At 46.8% G+C, this 20453-nt stretch overlaps 2 protein-coding genes across 2 annotated transcripts; both read right to left on the bottom strand.

The window, feature by feature from the left end:
• Window positions 1-1882: 1882 nt before the first annotated feature.
• On the bottom strand, window positions 1883-7169 carry macc1 (MET transcriptional regulator MACC1). Its single transcript, XM_053843684.1, has 5 exons — window positions 7022-7169; window positions 5633-5745; window positions 3558-5563; window positions 3289-3477; window positions 1883-3215 (listed from the first exon to the last, which is right to left on the bottom strand). The coding sequence occupies exons 2-5, from the start codon at window positions 5739-5741 to the stop codon at window positions 3012-3014; spliced, it is 2508 nt and encodes an 835-aa protein (XP_053699659.1). The 5' UTR covers window positions 5742-5745; window positions 7022-7169; the 3' UTR covers window positions 1883-3011.
• Window positions 7170-10936: 3767 nt separating this feature from the next.
• Window positions 10937-12547, bottom strand: sp8b (sp8 transcription factor b). Its single transcript, XM_053843685.1, has 2 exons — window positions 12527-12547; window positions 10937-12271 (listed from the first exon to the last, which is right to left on the bottom strand). Exons 1-2 carry the CDS (start codon window positions 12545-12547, stop codon window positions 10937-10939), a joined length of 1356 nt encoding a protein of 451 aa, XP_053699660.1.
• Window positions 12548-20453: the final 7906 nt, after the last annotated feature.

Here is a 20453-nt window from a genome sequence, read left to right as displayed (position 1 = left end):
GGAGTGTCACGGTTGGTACATCAGACCTGTCAGCGAGCACCTCCCCCACTCCGCCGGGGCTCAAAACACCACTGACGTGGAGACTTGTTCAGTGAAACTGGGCTTTGAAAAATGATGGTTCGAGACGATCCAACGGCTCATTCTTCGGTGAGTCATTCGGTGAGGGAGCTTCCTCCGTCTCAGCAGTGGTCTTGTGAAGAGGCTCCAAGTCGGCTGTTAGTCAGGGGGAAGGAATCACACGCTGGTGCGGACACAACCGCAACCTGCAGTGGAAGAGCTTTCCCTCAAGGATCACACACTTCACGAGGTGTGGAACCTCTGAACTTTTCCAAGCTTGCCTGCATAAATACAAGCACATTTTTCTCGTGTAAACCACAGATGGTGGCAACAAATGGAATGCACTTCTGTTCCAGATAGTTCACTAGTGGAAGACATCTTTCAGTGACACAGGCTGGATTTTCTACCCATTTATTGGGAGGCCTTGTGTTTTTTCTTTCGATAGAGAGGTCTTCACAGGACGTTCTACTGATCTGATGTCGAGAGGCCCAACTTCCCAGTACACCCAGAAAACTCCCGCCCTTCTGGAGGTATGACTATATCTAGTCAGTGTGTCCTGCCCCAAGTGGCCACCTCAGCTGACTTGTCTCTGAGCATGGATTCTACTCTGAGTCTCTCCTGGATGGCCTAGCTTCTAGCTCGGAGAGGTGCCTTGCACAGAGCAAAGCTGCTGATGGTCGGATCAGGACTTTTCAGCCCCTACTTCATGCTGAAAATGGAGTTGTGAGGGCCGCCTCTCTTTCATGCGAAAAGCACTTGGTTCATTGTAGAGAAGCATCGTGTTTGCAAGGAGTAATGACACATTTCATAAAAGTATTCGCTCCAGTATTAGTTCTGGTGACACCTTTTAACCAAACAAAAAGGCCCTTGTGTGTGAGTGGACCTGCTCACCCCTCCATCATCCCTGAGCAGCCTCTGGTGGTGGAGATGTTTGTGTGGTCAGGAGTCACCGCCAGCTCCACCACCAGCTCTGCTGCATCCATCAGCGGGCTAATAAATTGAGAGCTAAATGACTTCTTGCCCTCGGCGTATATCACCGAGTGAAGCCTCGTGCAGCCCGGAGGACAGAGGAATGCTTCTGTTCACAGGGCTGATTTGTGGACAGTGGTGCTCATTATGTGTCTGTGAAAGCTGGGGATGTTGGACTGTTCAAACTGTTTTCTTTTGGGGTGGAAGTGGAGCCAAACACTGAAGATGAGTTCAGGGTTTCTTGAGATTTGAGAGAAATCGTTTGACAGTTCAGTGCAAGGCGGAAATCATGGAAAATGCTGAAGTCATAGCACCATCTAGTGGAGGAAGATTGAAAGGCTTTCATGCTGTTCTTCTTAGGAATTGTCCCTTTTGTCACACCACATCCATGAACCGCGTTATCTCTTCTCCATCTGGCCGAGCCATTCCAGGTGAAAATAACCCTTTAATTTGTGCCCTTCATGGGACCAAATCTGACCGAACCTCTCACTTCTGGTATTCGTAGGTCACACGTCATATATTGACCTACACTCCGATTTAGGTTTTTAGTTAAAATTTGTAGTGCAATTTTTTTAATATATTATATTTAAAAAGGCAACGTTTCTTACGGAATGTTTTGAGTTTACTTTTGTTTTAATTAGATATAGAGTAGCTTGAACTACTTCTAATATTACGTGATCTTCAGTATTGTTGACAGGGGAACTAAATCCACTCAGCTTGATTTCCACAGACCTAAGTTTACCTCAGTGTTTGGTCTGGGAGCAGCACCTTCTCACTCTCGGCTGAAACCAAAGCCAGAGCAAACAGGGAGAGCAAACATGGAGGAAATCATTCAAGAAATCAAGAGTGAGGAGCGCCTCTTTATTTCACTGTGATTCACACCAACAGGCGTCACAGTTTTTACATTATTACCACACGTTTTCACACAACTGTCAACTGTACATGGCACCGTTTTAAACACTGTTCGGACGTATACTGGCGGTGAAGTCATTATAGTCACAGTAAGTACATGCTGCACAAGTGAGTGTCTCATAATGCCCTGGAAAATGATACTTTTAGTTCGTATAAGTCTTGAGGAGATCTGAAAGTTGAGATGCTGTGATGCCGTGCGCTTTGATGTTGACGTGAGAGACGTTTCCATGAGCAGTTCAACCCTGTGAACAACCTCTGAAAAACAGATTCTGAAGATGAGTGTGTTGCTGAATTCCTGTGGTTGGAGTGTGTCGCTCCTCCGTCTGTGGGATAATAGCAGTCGCCACTTAAATAATTGAGGCACACGTTTGAACTGTTAGTGAAAAGACTCATGCGGGAGCCCAGCAGAACCTTGATGGAAAGTAGTTCTATTTCTCTGAAAACCGACCAGACACTAGATTTGCTGACATGGATAACCTTGCTACATGTCTCTCATGTGCCACATGACATCGACAAACACTGGGCTACTTTTAGTGAGCTTTCAATCGGTATTTAATTGAGTCGACCATCAGCCTTCTAGCAGTTTCCATGGTAACTTCAGTCAATGTCACATTGAAAGACTCAGGCCTTCTTAGTGGTCGCTTCACCGCCGCCATGTTCTTTTGCCGATCAAATCTAGTGCATCTCTTAGGTTCGCGTTTCATTGATCAAAATTGTGTGACGCAACATGGACGAGTGCTGCAGATCTGGGCCGTTAAGTCCAGGTTTGGCTCTTGTTGTCGAGCCTCTGTTGCTAATAGTTTTATGGGCAAGTGCAGTGGAGAAAGAGAGGCGGGTCTTGATTCTGGTCTGCTGGCTCGCAGCATAAGTCAGATCCTGCTCATGTATTCTATGAATATGCTTGTCTTTCGGGGCCACTTCCTGGGCCCAAAGGGTCAAAGGTACATGTCAGGTGGAGTCTACAAGTGTGCATGCTAATAACTAACCGCTCACAGAGTGAGTTCAGCAACAGCTTGCAGCTAAACCTGACAATCTCCATTCTTTGTTAAGCGTGAAGGGTTTCGTCATCAGGCTCAGGCCTTCGGGTGGGCGGCGGCGCGAAAGACCTCCAGACAGTTGACGGTGATGAGAGCCCCGGTCAGCTCCCGCCACTGCCGGGTGACCGGGTTTTTCATCTTGTCCAGAACCAGGTGAAGATCCTGGATCATGTCCCTGTAGCTGTTGCCGTAGCACTGACTCCAGGAGAAGAGGAAGTCGTAGGCCGGCTTCCACATGGCCTGAGTAGGGAGAGGAGGCTTGTTTACTCTCGGGACGGCGCATGTTTGTGTTCCGTCCTGTTGTGTGACTGACCTGAGGGATGATGACGCCATTCTTTCCCTGGTGCGGCGCCTCGTAGGCAGCGATCTGAGCCTGGCTCAGCTTTCCCGTCTTCTCGGCGAGTTCGCGCCACCGAATCCCCAGCTCCACAGCGGTCGACAGGATCACCGTGTTCTGGATCAGCTGGGCCACGAGATTCACCGAGTCGATCTTCAACAAACCCTGAACCCCAAAATCAAGATGAAAATTCAGCCAAGCAGAAGGCTGGTCCCAGCAAGCAAGGGTCGGTGTGACATACGTACCACCATGAGCTCGTGCAAGAACTTCTTCCTGCTCTTCTCGGCGTGGCAGTCTTCCTTCAGCTTCTCCAGAACACACGCCACTTTGTCGTCCTCCGTTTCGGCGACTCGGCGAGTGATGGTGTCCAGCGACAGGTCGTAGTATCCCAGCGCGTCGGCGAAAACCCTCCAGCTGGTGATGTGCTCCGTGATAAGGGTTTGGATGGCGGAGTACATGTAGGTGAGCTTGTTGAAGGGCAGAGTCAGGTTGTCCAGCAGGGCCTCGGTGCTGACCTGGACGCCAGTGAAGTCCATCACCTGGTCTTTACTGATGAGCTTGACGTTTCTGCAGTGGATCAGACCAGTCCTGCCTCGGAGGAAGCCGATGTACCAGTCCTTTTCCTTTAAATTCCCGACTGACCGGACCCGGTCCTTGGACAAGAGCGCCACCGTGTCCCCTTTAAAGTACTCCAGCAGGTACTCCATGCGAGGCTGCCGCAGGACGGACTTGAGGGCCACGCCGTATAAACGCACATCCACAGGTCGGTTTTTAAACCTGGGGATGTTTGGGACACTTTCCTCTGGGATGGTGGCCTCACCTCGCTTGTCTATGGACTTGGTAACTCTCTTCTCAGATCTGATGGGCGCAGTGGGCGGAGAGGGAATCTGGAATTGGGCGATGGGGTCTTTACCCGACTCTCTTACCAGCAGGTCTAACTTAAAGGGGTTCATTGTCACATTGCTAGGACAAGACAAAGCAACAGGTAAATGCAGAACGGTCCCAATTTTGAGCTGGCTCTGCCTGACCTCCTTCCGCTTGTCCTCGCTTCTGATCGTGAACGTGGAGCCTGTGAGGTTTTGCAGGGCCGCAGGTCTGAAGTGGTGAGTTCCCCACAGCTGCAGCACCAGCGGCGGCACGTGCTTGTTGCCTTTGCAGATGTCTGAGAAGGGAAGCTTGGACGGAACGCTCTCGTGGCAGCAGACCACGATCACCACTTTAAAGGACGGATGGATGTACCTGGGGCCGTAAAGGGCCACGGTGATCTGGCGGTCGAGGTAATCCCACACCGACGTGGCCGGTGACTGGAGCACTGACGCCTCCGCCACCGCGATCATGTAGAAGTGCGTCTTTAGGTCACGGAGCTTCATCTGCATCATGTTTTTATTCACCTGGCAGTCGCTGGTTTTGACATAGGGGCCGTCCCTCTTGCTGGACAGCAGGGCCACCACGTTGGTCATGACCTGACTCAGGGGGTCGCTCTTCACCTCCCCGGACAGTTTAATCTCCAGAGAGATGCACTCCTTTGTGTTGATGTTGCTGAGCACTACCTCCAAGAGCGGGCTCATGGTGGTCATGTAGTTGTTGTTGAGTCCAGGAGGGGGGTCCAGCATGGCCTTCAGAGTCACCTCCTGAACTTCTCCTGGAGGAACGTGACCTTGTGGGATGTGAATACTGATGTCTGAGTCCGTCAGCCGGACCGAGCCTCCGGAGTGGCCGATCTTGCTGATGACTTGAAAGTTGGTGGCCTGAGTCTGAGCCCAGCCGGGACTCTGGCTCATCAGATTCAGGTCCAGACAGGACCGGGTCAGCTGTCTGTGGCTCAGCCAGGCCATCTTGTAGGCCTCCCTGTCATTCTTCAGCCACTCGAAATCTGGATTGAGCACCGGCTGAGGGGGCGTGGAGCTCACCTCCTGCTTGGGCGCTTTTCTCTCCAAGTCCCCCAGAATGTCGGACGCGCTCCTCCACCGCCCAGACTGGTAGCTGGGCTTGTTCTTGTTGGCCAGAAACGTGCCCATGCCGCCCTCGTCCGATGACGTGCTAGTCGTGTCGCCATTGTTCGTGCTCACGTGGTTCACGTTCTGCCTCTCTGTGTCCGACGCGATGTCAGAGTGGCGGACAATGTCGTCCAGGAAGGGGTTAGATCCGTTCAGTTTGTGCCAGAAAGGGTTGCTGGTTTGAGATGAGTGGTTCAATTCCGGCTGCAGAGGAGGCCACCCGGAGCTCTGCTTCGCCTGAGATGCGTATCCACCTGTGAAAGAGATGAGCTTTTAGAGACGCACATTAGCACAGCCGTCATTAGCAGCGGTCGCTAACATACCTTTTAGCTTATCGGTCGAGACTGTGTCATCCAGGTCAATGAGCGTGCCCTCGGATCTGCTCCTCATGAGGCTACCCACGCGACGAAACGGCCTTCTTTCTGCTGCCATGTTCCTGTGGGCAGATAAACAACTCAAACATAGGCTGGAAGCCTGTGATGCGATACACATCCGGACACTGGCATGACAATACACTACATCGCAATATATTGCAATGCTGTACAGTACACAATCCCATTATCTAGAGAACCTACTAGAATATGTGCATAAAAATGGCTGACTGTTTCACAGAGCGAGCGCGGCGCTGTAGGAGCAAGTTGAATTACTGATGTCTAAATAAAGTGCATTCAGGAAAAGTGTACAGTGTATTTAATGACAGCTTCCCTTCATGCTCATAAACATGTTTGTCACACTGCAGCAGGTCATTATTGGACTGACCAGTTAGTGCCAGACTCACGACAACAAGAGGCTTCAGGTGAGGCCACCGTGCAGCAGTAGTTTCTCCTCTAGTCATATAATAGTTAAACGCTTAGTTTTCAGATGTTTTTTTAAGGATTAAATTCAATTTCTATTAGCCTTTTGAACCACGCCACATTCAAGGAGTGACTTTTCACTTCTTTCTTTTTCACTTCTTCTTTTCAAACGGTAACAAAGTTTGTTGCCCAGATAATGTCAAAAGAAATGGGCTGCTGTGAGGCTGTCCTCCCTGTATTTGCCTTTACAGGCACAAGTTGACTTCATTTTAAAAACAGCAGTCACATACTGACTTGAGTTTCCTTGAACAAGGTGTGTGGACAGTTTCCCGTAGCAAAAATGATGGTTGTCACTTCATGGTTGTACAACTATTAGGTCAGTAGTACAAATAAAACTCATTTCTAAAACATATATAGGTTCGCTTTTTTTATTCTAAAGCAATTTTGCAGCGATTTTGAAATCCGAGTACATTTGCAGTGTAGTGTCAAACAAGAAGGCCCATTGTTCAGATGCCCCCGACCTTATTTGGGGGAAACCGTTCCAATAAAGCCGAGTTCCTCAGGCCTGTCACTTGTTTGCGCAAAAGGACGCGACGCATTCATGTCTTGTCACAGTGAGTGAGTCATTAATTGCGTGTTTTCCTCCACCAGTGCACAAGAACAGGTTGGTCTTGTCAGACTCATGCGACAGTAGCCGTGTCTCGCTGCACTTGTTTGGATCAAAGGACTACTGTATTTCTGGAGGTTTAAAAATAGCTCTCTGTCCTCTTTTCTGACCGTCAACGGCCCATATTCTTTGTGTTGATCCAGTCTATGGATCAAATAAATCTGAAGGCGTTTACTTCTCTGATTTCCACATGAACTCTTGTCCACGCCGACTTCAGCTCACTGTTTAAACTGCAGCAGTAGAAAACTCACCTTCGACATGAGAAGTTTTCCAGGACTGGGATCAATGAGGAATGAATCCAACTCCGTCGAAACCAGCTCCGTGTTTACCTGCTCATGCTGCTCCGCGCTCCGGCCTGAAGCATTTTGGGACTGGAAGTTTGGAAACGGCGCAGACGCCAGTGCGGAGGAGTGGCCTCTCGCCGTGTCGCACTACAGCACCCACAATGCACCGCCGTGTTTACGCAGGAGGCTTGCAACACCTGAAACTGAGCGTGAGTTTCGGCAGGTTACTCGCCGGAGCCGGACACGTTCTCTGTCGCACCTCTTTGTTTTCACTTGTTGCTCATGACATTGTGAAAGTATAGCGGTATTATAGCGCAGTTACTTAACGCCATAGATCAAGTTGAGATTCGAAAGTATTCACGGCTGATGGAATCACTTACTACTGATGAACGCACTTTAAAATGACTGTTTCTGTTAGCAATTGATGCAGTTTAAATATCCCAGTAATTGCAATTTCATATTCTTCCCCACTACGTTTCCACCTGTCAAATTTAGTGGCGTGTAAATGTTGGCGGAAAAGGGCAAAGAACGTCAACCAGGAAACACTTGCTGTGTGGTGTCTCTGCCCTCTAGTGGTTGATGCAGTGAACAGGAGGTATGTTCTGAATAATTAAAACTACGGCGGTCAATAGATTACTTTTTAAGTTAACTGGCGATGAATCACACATTTTATATTTGTAACTTAGAGGAAGACTGTATCAACACTAGTCATTTACATTTGCACTACTACACTAGTGCAAGTACTCTATACACGAGTCACACAACATTTTGTCAGACCGGTGAGGTTAGTCGCCGATGTTACTGATGATATGGAGATCAAAAAAATGTATTTATTGAGGACATGAAGAAGTGGAGGTATGTGGGAGGTTAGAACTGATCTTCTTATCAGGAGTGAACAGATAGGACAAGACTAGAAATGATACTTTCAGAGGGTCGGGAATTGTTGAGAAGTTTGGAGAAACAGAAAAAAAACAATTTAAAAACTGAAGACACTCAAGATGTAAGCGGTGGTTTGTCTTCTTCGCCACTAGAGGGAGCTATTTCACAGCAAATCGCCAGGCGCCTGAGTGGCGTGTTTGCGTCGAGTTGACGATTCGGAAACTTTCCATCCGTCTGATGTTATTAAACCCGTGACGGAGCAGTGGTGACGGCACGTCTCTTCCACCGGGTGAACCGCCACCTGCAACAGAAAGGATCCAAATTCCAAACGTTGTTTGAGGGGCCGCGTCCTACTGTAATTACTCGCGTTATTCTGGCTCAACTCCGCTCCTGCGATAATTGGCTTCATCCCAGCGTGGCGGCTGTTTCGCCCAATATTCTTCTGTGGGGGCGAGAGTGGGAGGAGGGCGTGGAACTGCGTGGTTTAAAAATGATGCCGAGGTCTCGCAACACGGACTCTGACATGGCTGTCACTTTATTACACTGTAATAACGCATGAAGTTGGCGACTCTATGACTCGGCCTGATGACGTCACGTATTCCCACTCACAGATGTGAATCATGCGCGTGCAGCACATGCGGGACTCGGGCTGAGGTCATCACCTGCTCATTCACTTTTATTTTATCATCGAGTCGGTCTCCATGGTGACGCTTACTGCGTGCAGCCTACACACATGCAAACACCAGGGTGTCAGATATAAGCGTCCGAAATGTTTACTCGTGTCTGTTCAAGGGAGAGGTCTGTGGGATCGGACGCTAGATGGTGCTGGAACGCCGCATTGACAGAACTTTTTAAACCTGATCGTAACTGTTTTATGGTCACGCTCACACACGTTTTTCTTGTGCTCATATGGCGATAAAAAATACGCGAAGATGAAGGGTGTTTAATTAATTTTGTTCTCCTGCGAAACGTGAGATTATGTAACGAAGTAACGGAGGGAAAATGTAACCATCAAGTCTCCAAAAAATATGAACGTTGAGGCGTTGAAGATCCATCTAGTTTTTAAAAGAATGTACTGAATATTTTCACATTTAAATACATTTAATACTCGAGATATCCTTAACTGTATCTCTGTGTGAAAGATCATCACCATCATCTTGGCGTTTTTACGAGTTATTTCTTCTAAGTTAAGTCATGTCAATAGGGGCCTTGTGACGCTTTATTTATTTGATATTTCCCTAAATGAATCCATCGACTCGACAATCAAACAGACGGAGTCGATCAATGTGAATCCAGACTGACTTTATTGAGTGGCTCACAGAAAAAGCCTTTCTCCTGTTCGAGAGAGAGAGAGAGAGAGAGTGTGTGTGGGGGTCAAAAATAATCCTCAAAATAAAAACGAAAAATCACTTTACAACATGCGTCCTTAAATAAAACAACAGAGTGGATCGACAGTAAATTAATAAAAACAATTCAAAGTGCGCCTAACGATAGACCCCCTAAATACATGGTGGTTAAATAGAACTCCCACGATACATTTCATCAGAAAAAGTACATTACCGTATATTTTCAAATATTTACTAGAGTCCATGTACAACTAGAAATACAAAACTCGTCTCCTTGGACAAATACATTATTACATCGGGCTGTAATTATTATTCTAAACCTACTTTTGTAATATTTACAACGTATTCTTTGCGCAAACTTGGGTGAGTCAATATAGAAGGACCAGACTGATACAACAGAATATCTTGCACTGTAAAATCTCTACGTGTGTTACTGCTGCTCGCGAATAAAGTGCCAGAGTTTGCGTGTGAACAGACAGCACAACTTTGCAGACCCTCATTTTTTTCCACAACAGTTTGTAATTTCAAAGAAGCAAAAGGTGTGCGTGTTGGACAGTTTTGTCATTGGAAGTCACACTTTAAAATAAGGGCCTGGGTATTAAATGTATAGCTCAGTGTTAGATTTGGGCTCACAGCTTGGCGTAATAAGTTATGTTATGTTGTTCTCGAAAGGATATATTTTATTTGGTAATAAAACAAATATGAATGTGACAGGAACATTTCATTTTGTGTCCAAATCCAATTAAACCGACATGAATAATTCAGAAAACATTTTCATCATGTTTTTTTTTCTTTTTTTTAAAAAATGACTTTAGAAACCTAAATGACCACCATCATAATTTAAAAAACAATCTGCTCTTTATATTTTTGACTCATAAATTGATATTCAAGGCAAAGAATGGACAGTGTACATGAACACAATATTTAAACATAAAGGGGCTACAGAACTTTAATAAACCGATGCATCCATTCGGTCCATGGCGTCTTGTTCAGTGTATTTACTTGAAACAGATTTCGTAAAAGGTCAGTGAAAAATGTCACTCTAAAAATTACAGATAATATTTATCTAGATTATAGCTTGACCATCATGATGCAAATTCCTAGTTGACGTTTGAACCTAAAATAAGGAACCAACGCGTGATGGAGAAAATCGCTCCTACTTTTTCTGAATATTTCTCATATATTGTCACGTATTTGGTCCGTTTGTCATTTAAAGTTGAATGAAATGTATTTCCGAATAATCTTGGGAATATTAACGCAATATTGATTTGTAATTTTCTCTTCTTATGAGGGTTAAATAAAAACAAAGCAGCAGTGTAAACGTACGTGAATAGCCCCTTCTATGTTTGTGTATATTTGTAGTATATATATAATATAAGTGTGAGCCATATTTAGGTGGTTTTTCGAGGTATTTTTTTATATAATAAATTACCCGGTGGAGATTTGAAATAACCGATCAAGCGTGTTCGTCCAGTTGGTGATTCAGATCTTGGTGTTGTGAAAGAAGCTTGTGTGTGACAGTTTGTTTGTGGCCCTTATCATAAAGCGTTAGACCGAAATAAGCGCACGAGCCTGTTTTAAGTGACAATAAACCATTTTGCATACACTTAACTGGAGTCCACTGCATGTCCAGATCGGACCATAGGGTTTGACGCATCTAGAGACCGTTCATACCGACTCCCTGGTTGGGCTCGGGCGGGTGCAACAGGTCCGGGGAGTGACACGGAGGACTGCCCGGTGCGCTGTGCTCGCTGTCGGTGTCACTCCCTCGCTTCCCTCCGCTGCCTCCGGAGCCAGAACCGGCGGACCCTCCGGCACTGTGAGTCTTTACGTGCTTGCTCAGGTGGTCGCTGCGCATAAACCTCTTGTTGCACACCGGACAGGCGAACCTCTTCTCGCCGGTGTGCGTGCGTAAATGTCGCTGGAGCTCGTCGGAACGTGTGAATCTCTTCCCGCAGAAGAGCCAGTTGCAGACGAACGGCCGCTCGCCGGTGTGCCACCGCAAGTGCGCCTTCAGGTGCGACGTTTTGCCGTAAACCTTCCCGCAGCCGGGGATGTGGCAGCTGTGGAGACCCTTCCTCCGGAGGCTGGCACCGGCCGGTCCGAGTCTCTCCGCCTCCTGACAGTTGGGGCAGTCGCAGGTGGCTCTGCCGGAGTACCGCCGGGCGGATGACCTCGGGGACCCCGCCAAGGTGGCGGGTGGACCCCCGGAAAGCATTGTCCCACCTGCTCCTGCCAGCGGAGACGGGCTCGAGTCCGGGTAAGACGACAGCACCGGTTTAAACCCGTCCATCAAGTGCTGGCCGGTGCTCAACAGGTGAGGAGACGGGCTGGTGCTGAACGCCGAGTGGCCTAACGTGGAGTAGTCCGAGTTATATCCGCCCAGCGGGGAGTGCAGCGACGTCTGAAGACCCCCCGAGTGCAAGGAGCTCTGAAGAGCCGCTCCGTTCGGGTTCTGAACGTCAATCCACCCTGCTCCAACGTCCCACCACGCAGACGCCCCGGTGGTCCCGACGTCTCCTGCAGGGATTCCCGGGTGAGAGGACTTGAACCAGGACTCGTACGGGTGCGCCATGCGTGGATAGATGCCCTGTAACGTGTCCACGGAGGCGTGGACTTTGGAGAGGAACACCGGCTGGTGGCTGGACTCCTGCGAGCTGTTCGTCACGGACGCCTGGAAAACCGAGTAGTCGTTTCCGAAGTGTGACCCGGACGTGGTGCCGGGTGTCAAGGAGAAGGCGCTGGACCCGGGGGAGCCGTTGCCGCCGAAAGAGTCCGTGATGCCGGATCCATTGCGCGACACGCCGAAGCCGGACAGGCCGGAGCCCAGGCTGCAGCTGCTGGCGCTGGCCGCTCTCTTCCACGGGTGGAAGCCCTTCCCAAAGGAGGAGGAATTATCCGAGATAGCGGAGGGCGAAGGGCTCGGACTCCCGATCTTGTTGCATGTTGCAGCGAGCATGGCTAAAGGAGTCGATCCAAACCTCGGCTCCTCCTGGAACACACAGAGCAGCAGCAGCAGCAGCAGTCAGACACAAGTTAGAGGAACCTCCGGCGCAAGTCCCTTCCTACCGCTGCAAACGGAAAGCAGACAAACTCGGTCAGCGTTTACGCTCCGGAATAACACGACCCAAGTCAAATGTGCGGTGCTGCGGAAAGCATCAGCTCCCTGCCTGCTGCTCTAACTTCAGTCCTGCGCCTCCGGACAATGACCACTCATTAAAGCAGTAAGAAAGTCCTTCACACTCACCCCCAGAAGTGAAGTTGCCATCACACACACAAAAACACTGCCCTCCTCTCCGGATCTTTTTATATTTATGAATCAGAGCAGTGTTTTTTTAGAGGTGTGCAATACAATGATGTGTTCCGCCCATTCTTCCACAATTGTAGGCTCCTCTCCGGCTTTGAAGTGCCGCTGTGACACGGGCGACCAATCAGGGGCCGCGTCCCTCCGCGCGGTGAGGTCATCAATAGAGGCCGCAGACAGCGAGCCCTCCCTCCCCCCGCCCTCCCCCGCCGCCCCCTCCATAATAAAAGACAGCGGAAGGAAGGTAAAGTTAAATGAGAGTGAATAAGGAAGGAGGAATTAAGAGCGTCGCTTAATGAAGGTCTTCTTGGCTGCGGGACATCACATGCCATAAATGAAGAGGGAGAGAGAGAGCGCGCGCGCGCGCGGTGACCTGCCCCAGTCACGAGGGACCCGAGTCGAGGGCCGAAATTAGAATCCGCTTTCCATCCTGGGAGAAATCCTTCATTCGTTCGTGGCTGACTCGGGGTCACGGGGGTCTGTCCCAGCTACTTGGGGTGAGAGGCGGGGGACAGCCTGGACAGGCCTACGGTCCATCGCAACACACACACAATTAAGCTCTTTCTGTGGGAGGAAATCCGAGTTTCCGAATGAAGCCGACTCAAGTTATTTTTTTTCTACAAACGTTTCAATTAAGTTTTTGAAACACTAAAATCGTCATTCATTTCTAACGTAGAACAAAATCCTTACTCAGCAATCGCTGTCCTGTATTATCGACATGACTCTCAAAGTTTTGTTCAAGTTTAGCAGCAACTGCAAAGCCATAGTTCCTGCAATGATTTCAATGAGAGTGACGAAACATATAGGGCCAATAATGGACGAATCACACTTAAATTAAGTTGAAATTGTCATCTATGTCTCGGTTTTAAAGTGAAAGTTTTAACTTTGTGAAAGAGGGGTAGATTCCTCAAGGTTTGCTGCTTATTTCCCAACATGGTCCACGGTGTTACGCGACCACAGTACGGTAACTCTGAAGTTTACTTTCTGGATTAGTCTGAAAAGAATGAGGAAGAATCAAGTTGAGACATATGATGTGAATTTAAACAGCAAACAACTGTCTTTTTTTCTTTTAATTTGAGTATGATGGTACACGTGTAAACCTAAACTTAATTTTTAACTGCCAAAATAACAACCTATACAATGATCTGTCAGATCATTTTGTCAAGATTTTTGTGAGAATTTTTATAAAATCGTGATTCATATTGTAATTTTCGCTGAGACTATATTCGTTTTCTTTTAAATAATGCATTTAAAATCATATTAGACACAAAGCACCCACCAATCCAGCAATAAATAAATAGACAAGATAATTACACTGCATTTAATTGGTCCTGTAATTGAACTTCGTTGAAAGTTCCATTATCACAAATACATTTAAGGTGTTTTTCTTACTTTAAACGAACGATGTCGTTGACTTCTCGAACTCCTCTTTGATTTCGAAGTCTCTTAATATAGACAGAGGCTGCAGAAAGGTTCCATTGTTCCGCCTCTGTTGCTCCAACTTTCACTGTAATTGTCCTCAATTACCTCAAAGCCTTTTTATTAAATTTGCTGCAGACGACGATGAGCCGGGGTCAAAGTTGACCCTCCCTGCACGTGAGGGGGGGAAAAAAAGGCCATAATGTTGTTGTCCCGGGCTTCATTTATTTAAGTTGCAGCATCACTGACATGCACCGAAATCCGCTATTACATAAGAGGATGTGCGCGACATTAACATGCGCGCGGCGGCAGGAGCATAAATTTCATTTGAATTTCAAATTTAATAACGCGGGAGGTTTTTAATCATCCGCACTTTTATTTGTTTGATATTAACATGCTTATTGACCGGCTCTGTTGACCAGCCTGGTCATTACAGGACATGGAAAAGTTAATTAAAACGACCAGGGATTATTCATCACATCATCTGCCTAAGCCACCTCGCTGCCTTTATTACGCAGCCTGATAGATGGACTTCCTGATTAATCCCTGTGTTTCTCGGATTGGAGTCGGACCCTTTTGAGGGGATTAATTCGCACAGGTGAAATAAAAACGGACCATTCCGAAGCAAAACAAGCCGCACTTTTAATTCGAAACCAATAAATGCTACGCGATTTCATGGAGTATATGTGTATTTCAAAATATTAAACGGCGAATGGAAGGTTTAAAGTCAGAGGCGCATCGACTCCGTTGTTCTGTCGGCATTTACAGAAACGTGAATCACACGAGTGTGACGTTATTTGGCGCGAAATAAGCCTTACTGCATGAAACACCTACCGTGTGGTGCGGGTCCGCTGTGGATTTGACCCGTTTGCTCCGAGTGACACACACACACACACACACGCACACACATACACACGCACGCGCGCACACGGATCGATTATTAATTTTCTCTTTCAATTAGTACAGTTTAAGCTTCGTTTTGTGCTTAAAATCATTTGATATTTTGACTATTTAGCGACACAACTGTTATTTTCAGCATTTATTTCCTGCGTAAAGTTCATTCGTCCGGTGGCCTCTGGTGACTAATGGCTCGATGATCACAGTTGCGAGTCAGATGCCAAAGGTCACCCCGATAACGGCTTTACAAAAATAGGAAACCATCTCCCTGCTGCCGAACACACACACACACACACACACACACACACACACACACACACACACACACACACACACACACACACACACACACACACACACACACACACACACACACACACACGCTCTCTCTCGCTCCCTCTCTCACATACACACCGTCTATTTAATCCACTGGAAATTGTTTAATGTATTCTGCGCCTGTTGCGTCGCCGCCGCTCCACACGGCGCAGGTCGCTCCTCTCTGGTGCCACTGTAAAGCCGCGTCGAACAGATGTCCCCATTGAGCGCTCTCTGGACTGTATTACCATCATGGAATCAAACTCAAACCTGTCCCCTTCCACACCATAATGACCGCGTTAGTCTGGGCCGCTGAGCACGAACAAACGGCGGTTCAATATTGCGCGCTGAAGGTTCACTCGCTCAGAAGGACAGTCAAGAAGCAGGCTTGTATTGAAGTCGCGCAGATATTTCTGAATGAAGGTGGGCGGTAATGGACTCTGGCAATTACACATAATCACTTTACACCACAATTATTTCGAAATAGAAATATGAAGAAGCAGTTGTTCCCAGAGGCGGCTGCAGTTGCTTCAAGGCCATGGGCAAAACGAGCAGGAGGCCCCTCTCAATGACCCTTTAAAATCACCTCTTTTAAATGACAAACTCCAGAAAAATATGAAGTTCTTTCTCACCACCCGAATGAGTCGAGTTGAATTTTCTCTTTGTAATGATCCAGTTATTGAGAGTCATTTATGTTCCAGTAAAACGGAGAAAAATCTAAGCTTTTATATATGATAAAGTTTTCTTGTATGTCAGTTCGATCTGACTAGTACCTAGTCTCTTCTGATGTCCTTGTGTTGACTCCTAAATGACTCAATATGTTGGTATCAATGTGACTTTTCATCCCTAGGAACTCGGGTTTCTTCCCCCTGATCAGTTGCTAACTAAAAATGAAAACATTTTGGTGAAACGTCAGATGATGTTCAAGTGGCTCAATTGAGGAAAGACACTTGTTGGAGGGCTCCTCCAGAGACTGACCTGTGTTGTTCCTCTGTGGTTGTTTACTGCCCCTGCCGGCTGATGGTGGCATTACAACAACCTTTTTTTTTTCCTTAGCAGCACATTTCCTATCATCTTTTTCAAATCAGTCATTGAGCGATTAGTTACAATGGAATTTCTGAAGTAAAATATTCTGAAAACAAAATGCGCCAAGTTTGGTTTTTTTAGACTAAATAAAAAAAACAAACAAACATGTAGCCGGTGTTGAATCAGGTATGGTCTGCGGCCGCTGTCATGTCTGTGTCGATCAATAACTGTTTAGGAAGAGGGTTTGAATCTGTCCACGATGTTCTAGTCAGTTCCCGCCAGAGACGAGGGCCGCTGTGTTTGCATGAAGTGGACTCTGATGATTTGGAGTTTGTTCTCTCCAGTCACGGGGAGGCTGCATGCAGCAGATGTCCGTCTGCAGTGTGATCTGCCAAGTGGGTCCGGAGCGGGGCAGCCTCAGACACAAGGGCCCAAATGGTGCGACAAAAGATGTGCAGGAAGCCCCTCTCCGCCTGGGTGAGCCACAGAGAGGGTCTCCTTCTCCCTCGCAGCACGAGCCAGGATGGCGGCAGCAGAGCCATGTGTTCCTGCGGTAAACAAACACTCGGATTCATCCAAAACACCCATGTAGGACTTGAGTGAAATGAGAGGGTTTTTTTCATTTTCATGTATACTTTGTTGAATATCAATGAAAAAGCAGCCATTCATGATTATTGATTATTAAAGAAGGTCGCAAGTTGAAAAATTCATACAGAAAGGTGTTACTTTTTTTTTTTTTAATTCAGGTCAAAGGTCAGACAAATGAATGCTCATGAGGTTTGTTCAGTGAGCTTGTGTTCATTGGTAACTTTAACTTTACTTTTTTGAGTATATTTTTTTATCTTAATATTTATTTTATCAAGGTTCTAGCATTTCATTCTGTTTTACCAAAACAAATTATTTATCTTGGGATCTAAACAGGAAGTGGGGCTTGGCATCTAAGTTGGATTTGTTTATTGTTTTCAGACTCGCCTGAACAAAGCTATTTGCACTCACTGGCAGCGTCTTCCATCATTAACATTAACATCCGTCCGTTCAATATGATCTCCGTCAGCAGAGAAAGAGTCGAGGTGAATAACATTTGTGTCTGCAGATGAGAAGTGAATAAGAGGCTCCTGAAAGAGTTGGGAGCACAGGTGTGCACCGTGGCCGGCTCTGAAGGGAGCCACTGAACCGTAAACAATGATATAAATGTCTGGCAAATAAAATGGCTAGTTAACAGTCCTTTGACTGCTCTAACCTCTGAGCCTTTGTCGGGTATCGATCAGCCAGCTGTTCCTGCTTTTGTCTGCCGGGGCGGCAGCTTCTGGTTTCTCCCGGGATGAATGAAGAGCCCAGAGAACTTCCCTCCGCCTTCTTAGTTTTCAATCAAACTTTCCTGCCGCAGATCAGATCTCCGGCTTATTGCTCGCCGCGAGGCCTCAGCGAGCCTCTCCTGGCTGTTTAAGTCGCTCTTTACTTCACAGGTTGTCTTTAACAAGCGCGTGCGTTAGCTCTTTTGTTCTCAGTTGCCATGTTGTTCGTTTACATGGCGACCGTGAATGGTAATTTAGTTGGGCATAATTTGCCTCCGTACATCTCAGTAATTCTATGGTAAATGACAAACTTCCTCAGAACACTGCTGCGTTGTCATGTGATGCGTCTTGTCACGCAGCCATGTCAAGACATTGTGTTAATGTTCCTTCACAGCGGCTGGCAGTCAGAGCCGGATGCCGTCCAGGACTCTATGGTTCGGGTCGTAGCTGGTACTGCTTTGGGTTATTACTGCTTGTTCAGCACCACGTGCTTCAACTGCCACCTTCACCCTCCTTTGTCTCATAATGGTGCCACACTCAGTACAACTACACAAAACTACCATAATTACGTAAAGGCTAACATCGAAGAAAACAACTCTCCATCTTGCAATGAGCACAGAAAGTTCTATCCGAAAGGCATGAGAACATTATATCCAATTCCATCGCTGTGGACCTTGTGCTTATTAATAACTTGCAAGTAACTAATTTGTACCTCTTTAAAGCTTTTTAAAGACACAAATGAACAGTTAAGAAAGTACAGGGAATCTTATACCATATGGTACACATCACGATACTTGGATCACGATACGATACGATAGCATCACGATATACCATGATATCACAATATTATGATGCATGAACGGAAAAAAAATTGGTCAAAACTACTGATCGGAAACTTTTCATTTTACTGAATCCTGAGAATCATATACAGCAGAGTAGCTCTGCGGCGCCATCTGTCTTAGTGAAGGTGCTGAAGCTGTATTTTACTTCCAATTGAAATCTGAATTTAAATGAATAAAATGAATGAAGTAGAATGCTAGTCAGACTACTGCTAGCAAGAATCACACTCAAGAGCTAGGATGTTTAGATGATGAGCAGCAAAGTAGGCGCCATCTTTGTCATGCTGCAGGAGCCGGAAGTGTCGACTGTTGCCTTGATCCATCCCGTGTTTTTCTGAGCTCATTCGTCATGTTGAGGTGTCGCATGCAGGGTTTTTCTTCATCAGCATCAGTCTGTTGCCAAGAGCGTCCACTTGTTTCGGTGCCCAGGGTGACAGATGACAGTGTTTGAAACCGGCGGTTTATGATAAACACACATAAGAGTGCATTCTCCCTCCATTTGGCCTGAGCGCTGCGTCCGCGGGCCGCGGGGTCTTCTTATTGACTTTCATGGAGCCCAACATGGCACTTTGTCAGCGTGAGCTGCAGTTTTAGAGACAGGCGGCCCAGCCAGTCATACAAAGTGAAGTGCTTAGGATTAGCCCCGGCTCTTCAAGTTTCAGTAATTATCCTCCTGAAGGCATTCTGGGCGCGCGGGATAATAATGGAAGTCCGGGTGTTTGCCTGTCACCTCTCAAGTGTGGGTGGAGGAAGGCGACGAGAGGCGCAAGACAGAGAAATGTTTGCTCTTCTGTTATGTCACTGCAGCCGCGCGAGTGTAAAGCAAACCCCGTTTGTTTGCTGAGGCTGCGCTGCTCAGAAACAGACTGTTGAGTGTCGCACATGCGACATGTGATAATGCCCTCAGAGAGCCAGGCTAATTACCAAACGTGTTTCTCCCAACAAGTCTGTGCAAACAGATGACACCATGGAAGCGCTGGCCCTTTTCCTCTCAAGCGCAGCTTGGCTGCCTCCTCGCTCCAGCAAGCGAAACAATGACCAATATGGGTTAAAGATTGTGCTTCGCGCATCTCCAGCCGCCATTTTTCATGGATTAAATCCCACCAAACAGTTTGGCCTCAGCGATGAGGAAAGTTTCTGTTCTTTGAAAAACAGGTTGTAAAATACGAAAATGTGGAGGATGCTGTGGAATTTATTTTAGCAACATTTAGCGATACACTTCTTCTTCTACAAAAAAACAAATCAAATGCAATATCAGTCTCCTCTTAATTATTAGCGGCTAATATTAGCTGTTATCTATGTTTTGTAAAATTCCAGAAGAATTGTTGACATATAAATAAAAACCTGTTGAGCATCTTTGGCGTCTATTGAGTCAGAAGGTAATCTGTTTTTGTGCAGCTTTGAATCAGCTAAACAAATGTAAAGCTGCTGTGGGCCACATGAAATGATCAGCCGACGGGATTTGGTCCCCGGCCCTCGAGTTGGACACATGTAAACGCCTCTTAAATCTGAAACAACGATGCCTTCATCAATGCTTGGAATCTTGGCGACATCAAAACAACCTTTTCTACGTATTAAAGTCACAAAACTAAATACATTGTTCAGCGTCAAGTCTGGATAATTTATTTGACACCTGAGTGTGACTCTTCATTATCCGTCCTTTCCACGGAGGAGAAAACTTCAAAAAAAGAAAAAGTTTGATTTCAGAATGACAAAAAGTCTGGTCCGCCCCGCGGGGACAACACGCTGCTTTAATTAAGAGTGGCCCCGATTTCCCAGAGGGGAGATTGTCTTCTTCCATTAACTTAGTTTATCATATAATAAAGAGGTTGCCGCGTCCTTCCCTGCCCAGACAATTGGTTTTAATCAGCCGACAGGCCTTTCACGGCGGATCATTTATGCTCAATTGACACGGCTGCAGGAAAGTCCTTATGACAGGGCTCACGTCAGCGCCTGTCACCCTCCTGTTTTGGTGCTGTGGACTGAGCCGGCGGACAACAGCAAACTCTCCGACAGCGTGTGAATGTGGTGCGCTAATTCTCCTGTGAGCTCTTCATGCTTTCGCTTCCTTTTAATGTG

This window comes from Synchiropus splendidus, chromosome 15 (assembly GCF_027744825.2).
Source record: "Synchiropus splendidus isolate RoL2022-P1 chromosome 15, RoL_Sspl_1.0, whole genome shotgun sequence".
Taxonomy (NCBI): Eukaryota; Metazoa; Chordata; class Actinopteri; order Syngnathiformes; family Callionymidae; genus Synchiropus; species Synchiropus splendidus.
Note: the sequence above shows the minus strand (reverse complement) of the source record. Positions and strands in the feature narration are given on the sequence as shown.